Raw genomic sequence first — 7,108 nt, 5'->3', positions numbered from 1 at the left:
GGTCACACATAACAAGACTAATAAAGCTTTGTTGGAAGTATGTGATACAACAGACAACACCCCCAATCATGCCACTGTGGGTCCTCAGGCACCTTCTCTCTAGGGATGTTGGGACCCTTCTCTTCACTGGTGTGACCTCTTTTACTTCAAGTCCTAACTTACTGGCATCAACTTGCAGTAAGGCTGAAGAATTAGAAACAAATGTACCAATAAGTAGAGGGGGCTCCCATACAGGAGTTCACTAGGGGACCACATGGGAGAGATTGAGTGGGAGGGCTGCACCACCTTTTCCCACTCCCTGCTGTCTTGATAATTCCACCTGCAATTCCCCCTATCCTCCTCTCCACTCCCCTTATTCCCTGAGCCTTACCCAATAAGCTAACAACTCCATCTTCAGTTTGCTTCTGTCTTTCTTGCTGTCACATGCCTGCTGCTCTGTCTCTCTGTCCCTCTCTCTCTCTCTCTCTCTCTCTCACACACACACACACACTCACAGTCAAATTGGTGTGCTATTATTAAGGCAAGAAGGAGGACTTACTTTTGTCGTAATAATGTGTTGTTATAGTATCTGCAGGCCGCTCTCTTCTTACACTTCATTTGCCACAGGAGGCAGGTTGTATCAATGGTGCTGCCATATAGCATCGGTGCAGGCAACCATGCTGAAAGACAAGCAAGGGGCCCATGCTGCATAAAAGGCCAACTCTCCCAAACCCTTCTACTGCATCCCCCCTGCCATGCTGTTGCCAGGTTTCAGCTCCTCCCCACCGGCCATTTTGCAGGTTTTGGAGAGAGAAAGGGGATCAAGAAGCCCTCCGTTGAAATCAGCCCATCAGCTGCTAAGTGCTTCCTGGCCCCACTATAGAGAAACAGCTGTCCAGAGTGGCAACTGATCAATGGCATGGAAAGGGAGAGGAGAGGCACTGGCCCACATAATGCATGACCCTCCATTAGTGTCCCTTTTGGGAACAGCCTGAAGAAAGCAGGTGTCTCATTATTATGTATGACTGGAATTAACAGAAAGAGAAACTTTGGCTCAGTTTTGCTTCTGGCTGCTTTCACCTTGTTACACATTTTAAATATTTTACAATAAATATAGATATTTTATCTCTAATCTACACCACTTCATACTTCCTGTATTGTCTTAAAATAAGGGGGCTGATTGTTCAGTGATGTTTCAAAATCCTTCCCATGACCACTGTGCATGGGGTTTAATATGAGGGTTTCACTAACAGGGCATTGGGGTTGGTTAGGCCCTGATGAAAGTGAAGTATGGAGGGGGATGTAAAACTGGACATCCAAGGTTTTGGTGGGAGCTAAATAGCCCTAATGTAGTGAAAACTCTCATTTAACATTTAACTCTCATTTAACTTTATATCAATGCAGCAGGTAAAATAAGGAGATTGGTGGTTTCTTAAGCCATTGGTGCCACACCATAAAGAAGAGCAGGTCATTTAGGCTTCAATCCCATGCATAGTTAACTGGGAGTAAGCTCTACTGAACACAGTGGTAGTTACTCCTGAGTAAACATGCATATGATTGCGCTGTTAGAATCCCAAATTTGGAGACTTGTGGTTAAAGCTTATGCCATAATAAATGTCTTACGTCTTTTAAGATGCTGCAAGACTCTTTGGTTTTTGCTGCAACAGACTAACATGCGACCCCTCTGAAAATCTGGAGAGAAATTCAGATGGGGAGAATTTTGTAAGCATCCCTAAATGTTTATTTGGACACATTACAACTAATTCCTATTGGCTAACATCAAGTTCTCTTTGTCCCTGCTTATGCTGCTATCACAAGCCATGCTTAAGTAATTTCTTGCATTTCCTGCATCTGTCACTTGATGACAACAACTGCACCAGTGAACATACACTCGACTTTAAAATGGTTCTTTTTCTCCTGGGTTTATCTCTGAGAAAAGTGGCGGTTTAAACTAGCACATGCCATTCTTAACTCACAGGATGCATGTATTTTTGTAGTTGGATATATCTGCTCAGTTTTAAAAGCAGCCCTTAGAACACAGTGGGCTTCTTGGGAGCCATTGAACTGACTAAGGTGCTGAAATTCCTAGCTGCTGGCTAAGATCTGGGTTTGGGGTTTAGCTACCCCCTGGTTGCACATGGACTGATGGTTTTCTCTGTTCCTATAATGAATATGATGACTTCAGTTCAGTGATTGCACTGTAAGTTCTGTCTGAAGAATGTGTATACTTGCATGAAAACCTCTGCTATTCTAATTGGCATCATGTGGGATTAAATTAATTCCTTGTTTTGTGACATTCTTAGGGCCAATTCCCAAATTTATGGTGGCTGTGTTTGCACTGATGTCCCCTGCAAAAAGTGTAAAGGGGAGACACATTTCTGCAATGTGCACATATTGACTTATCTTTCATTATTTATTCTGCTTTTGTGGGTCATGAAGAGGAGCGAGTTGGTCTAGTGAGGACTCTACACTTGATCACTGGAAGTCCTGCCCAACACTGCTCTGAGATTGCTTCTGGCTTCTGAGATTGCACCATGTTCACTCTGTGAGTTTTCAAGTTTTCTACACAGCCATAAAGGCTAGAAATATGCTTCTCAGAATGCTAAATTCAGCACCTAATACAACCCCCCCGACACATAGGTACCACAGCACATCCCCTGCCTTGCCTTTGACTTACCGAAAAGTCTTAGCAGCAGGAACTGTATCCCAATGGCAAAGGACTTATCTTCAGGCTTAACATTCCTGAAAGCAACAAAAAAGGGGGTGGGTGGGAGCCAAATCAGTACATCTGTGGAGGGCAGTGAGCACCTGGCAACTCTCCATGCCATGAGGAAGAGCCAGGTGATCAGCTGCAGTTCTACACATGGCACTGAAAGCAGGGACAAGCTGCCACAGGGAGTTCCAGCTTTGTGCCCATGAGAGATGTAAGATGTAGACCAGCGCAAAAGTCAGTGGGTCTTTTCAAAGTGGAAGTTCTTCTGCTCTCTTATCTGACTCTTCCCTTTCTTTCTGGAACTCCCTCCCAGAACTCCTTTCTAGTGGCACTACTTTCTTGCTCTCTTCCTTCAACCCCCCCCCTCAAAATCCTTTAGTGTACCCCCTTAATCCGTACCCACTCAGACTATTTGCACACACCCATCCCTTGTTCCGTTTGCCTCTCCCCCGCCTACCCCATCGTACCTGTTTCTTCCACTGCCAACCATTAGACTGTAAGCGCCTTGGGGCCAGGTGCCTGTCCTGCCTGTGAAGCGCCATATAATGCATATCAACGACGCTTTAATGTTGTTAGTAGTATGAAGAGAGACACAAGCTGGCCCTTTTAACTGAATCTTCCTGGCCCTTTCTGAATGCCAGTAATGCAAATACAGGAGATTCCTGAAACTAATCCCATCTAGGTTTCTTGGCAGAGAGCAGGCCACAACTCAAACATTCCTGTAAGGTGCTCTTTCATATCTTAAACTACCTCAGGATCATCACAAATGACGGAGTGTGTGAGAGGGTCCCCATGAATCCGGCTATGCAGCCAATCATAATGAAAGGCATCAGGAACTGGGAGCAGTGAGCGCCGCAGCTGCCAGGGACAGCATATCCAATGGTTCCATTGAGAACGATGCAGTTGCATCCGGTGTAATTCTGAGGGGGCAACAGGAAGTCAGGAGGTTAGGGAAGGAACAGTACCAGTTGTGGGGACGGGGGAGGCCAGGCATTTGTATGGCTGACCCCCTCCTTCCCTTCTCCCTCCTTCCTTCTACTGCCACCGCCACACCTTGGAAATGCTCAGACATTGTCAGGAGCATCCACTGAGACAAAAACCCTTGTGATCAAAGACTTTAGCAAAAGTTCAGTGAGCAGGCATGTTTTCCAATGCATTTTAAAAATAAAAAGTGCCAACTCACAATTCAGAGGGTTTAGAGGCCTGAAGGTTTAAACCAGAGATTGAGACAGTGTCTCCCCATGTGCTTATGCATAAAAATGTGCATACATGAGGCAAGTAGCTGCAGGATGCTCTCAGGGCAATACTGGTAAGTATCTGCTGGAGCAGGCTGAAGGTCTACAGTGCAGGTAGCTGTGGGCTGAAGTGCACAACCCCAGAGCAGTAGCTGGAGAGTCCGAGGGGCTACTTGCATACTGCTGCTTGAGGTTGATGAGCAGTTGCAGAGTCGGGATGACCTGTTCCTGAGCTTGCTGGGGAATTAAACTAGTCTTTTCTCATCCACCAGTTCCTGTAGGCTTCTGACTGCTGCTGACTACCCAGGTAGGTCTCTTTTGGGTTTGCTAGCAAACCCTCCTCTGCTTTAGATCCCTGGCCTTCAAGGAAGCACAGTTGCTCTTCTCCCTTTCTTTACCTTCGGGTCTTCGTTACTTCTAGTTGCTCCTTTCAGCCACTCTTCCTGAGCCTCTTTACTCCAGCTCCCCCTCCACCCCTTCTAGCCTTCAGACTTTTATCTTGTGCTTCTGCCCCACCTGCTCGTCCTCTGTCAGAGCCCTGGACCTATCAGAGCCCCTGTCCTGATTCCCTTTTCTTCTGTTTAGCCAGCCCTAACTGTAGCTGGCTGCTGCTGCTAGGCACCAGGAGTATCCAGGGATGGGACAGCGACCCTTGATGCCTCCTCACACATTGTCTGCAGCTTGCGGAGTGGGTGGCAAAATGCTGTGTGTGCTGACATCACATCTTGCTTTAGCTAAACATCATGGGGAAGAGAAGCAGGTCAGCAGCAGCCATAGGGGCTCTGTAACATGTAGTTATGCTCCCAGAGACAGTTCTGAAGGTCCTTCATGTGTGGGGATGGCTTGAGGTTCCATAAGACCTAACTGTATGTGAGACGCAAAAGCATGTAAGGAACCCCTGAGACCATTATTTTCCAGCAGAAGCAGCTTCAGCAGGGGGCAATGTGGAGTGGAGGCTCAGGAGGGGCATGCACCCCCCCCTTCTCCACTCAAAATCTTCCTCCCAAACACTTTCCCCTCCCCTCAGGTTCCAAAAGTAGATAAAAAAATCTACTCACCACAACCCTGTTCATTTCTTGATTAAAGTTTAGACCTGAGCAGCCCGCATGACAAGGGGAGATGTATTCAACATTGTCCTGGCCACATACAGGGTTAAAAGTTGTGGAGGAGCAGTTGCACTTGAGGTTACATCCAGCAATGTGTTGTCCAACTTCAGAACTACGCAAGGAAAAAGAACATACTATCAGTCTGTTTCCCGCCTCCCAGCTGAGCAGAGCAGAGCAGAGCAAGCTGCTCCAGCTGGTCCAGGGACTACAGAAGCAGGCAAGCTCCCAGAGAGCGAGCGAACAGAGCGAGCGAACAGGGGGAGCAAACAGGAGTTGGCCAGGGGAGTTGCAGTGGTTGAAGAGACAAAGGAGACAAAGGAGACAAAGGAGACAGAGGCTAAGAGGTAAGTGGGTTGCAGGAAGCCCAGGGCGCTGCCCATTATCCTTCTGACTGGCTGTGAGCTCACCAGGTGCTTCTGAGAGCTCCAACTGCATTGGGGGGCTGTGGCCTGAGTACTCCCAGCAGCTGACTGGGCGGGAAGCTTCAGTCTGTTTCCCGCCTCCCAGATGAGCAGAGCAGAGCAGAGCAAGCTGCTCCAGCTGGTCCAGGGACTACAGAAGCAGGCAAGCTCCCAGAGAGCGAGCGAACAGGGGAAGCAAACAGGAGTTGGCCAGGGGAGTTCGGCAGGGGAGGTCAAGGGGGAGGCCCCTAACATTTTTTTTTAACTAACTTTTTCCCATTTATTTGTCTTGTAACACACACTTCCACACCAGTGGGACTCTGCTTTTAACCTCTACTGAGTAGAGGAGCAGGCACAGGCTAGTCTAGAACAATCACAAAGCTAGACACAAAAAGGGAAACGGGGCTATGGAAGGACAAGACTCTCCAGTGGTGGTGACCTGCAAGGTGTGTGCCATGTTTGTTTTCTTGCCTGAGAACAACATGGCCTACACCTGCAACAAGTGCAAGTTGATCACGCTGCTGGAGGAAAAAGTAAGTGGACTGGAGCGGCGACTGTCAACCCTCCGGGGAATAAGAGAACACGAAGAGTTCTTGGACAGAATGGGGGAACTACAGCAGCAAAGGGCAGACCAGAAGCTTGAAGAGCAACAGCAAGATGAGGCAGAAGTGGGAAATGCTGAGGAGAAGAAAAATGGAGTAGAGGATACTCCTTGGAAAACGGTGACAGTTAGAAGAAGAAGAACTAGACGCCACTCTGCACCAGTGGAAGTGGTGGAGCTGTGGAACTGATTCCAAGTACTTGCAGATGAGACTGGAGGACAGCCTGCAGAGGAAGAATCACAGGGGAACCTGCATGAGAGTGAGCAAGAGGCTAAAGGTCAGTCAAACAGAGGCGATGAAACCCAGGCCTACAAGAAGAAGAAGAGAAGAGTGGTAGTAGTGGGAGACTCCTTGCTGCGTGGGATCGAGACCCAAGTATGTCGCGAAGACCCATGGACTCGCCAGGTATGTTGTCTCCCGGGAGGACAGATTAGAGACGTGACTGAAAGGTTGCCTGCACTCATAAAGCCCACTGACAGGTATCCCTTTCTTCTCATCCATGAGGGAACAAATGATACCGCCAAGCGGAGCTACGAAGAGATCACGTCAGACTTTGAAGCTTTGGGAAGGAAACTCAAGAACTTTGGGGCCCAGATAGTTTTCTCATCCATCCTTCCAGTAGTTAGAAGAGGGATAGAAAGGGAACGAAAAATACTCCGGGTGAATGACTGGCTACGAAGGTGGTGCCGACGAGAGAGATTTGGATTCTGGGACCACGGGCTATACTTCCTGGAAGATGGGCTGTTGGCTAGGGATGGGTTGCACCTCACAAAGGCTGGGAAGAATGTGTTTGGCCACAGCATGAAGAACTTCATCAGGAGGGCTTTAAACTGAATCCTACGGGGAAGGGAGATGTAATGTTGGGGGTAACAATGGACGTAGGCGCATGCACTGCAATGGAGAGAACAGCGCTGATAGCGCCCAATAATAGTCTTCAGACACATGTAGGAAGAAAGCCAGACTATGAAGCACATGGTCTTCGATGTCTATATACTAATGCCCAGAGTATGGGAAACAAACAGAACGAACTTGAACTCTTAATACAGGAGGGAAATTATGACTTGATAGGTAT

At 47.9% G+C, this 7,108-nt stretch overlaps 1 protein-coding gene across 3 annotated transcripts in view; it reads right to left on the bottom strand.

Moving 5' to 3' along the window:
• The window catches only part of SLCO2B1 (solute carrier organic anion transporter family member 2B1), a 90,878-nt gene that overhangs the window by 665 nt on the left and 83,105 nt on the right, over window positions 1-7,108 (bottom strand). For all 3 annotated transcript variants that reach the window (XM_084841580.1, XM_084841581.1, XM_084841582.1), the window contains 4 exons: window positions 4,986-5,145; window positions 3,443-3,612; window positions 2,657-2,721; window positions 539-659 (listed from right to left, as the gene is read on the bottom strand). In XM_084841580.1, coding sequence (XP_084697706.1) covers window positions 539-659; window positions 2,657-2,721; window positions 3,443-3,612; window positions 4,986-5,145 — 516 coding nt within the window. The remainder of the gene's footprint in view (window positions 1-538; window positions 660-2,656; window positions 2,722-3,442; window positions 3,613-4,985; window positions 5,146-7,108) is intronic.

The sequence above is a fragment of the Heloderma suspectum genome, chromosome 3 (assembly GCF_057233095.1).
Source record: "Heloderma suspectum isolate Gila_16-S chromosome 3, 16-S_ref, whole genome shotgun sequence".
NCBI lineage: Eukaryota > Metazoa > Chordata > Lepidosauria > Squamata > Helodermatidae > Heloderma > Heloderma suspectum.
This window is presented reverse-complemented; position numbering and strand designations above follow the sequence as displayed.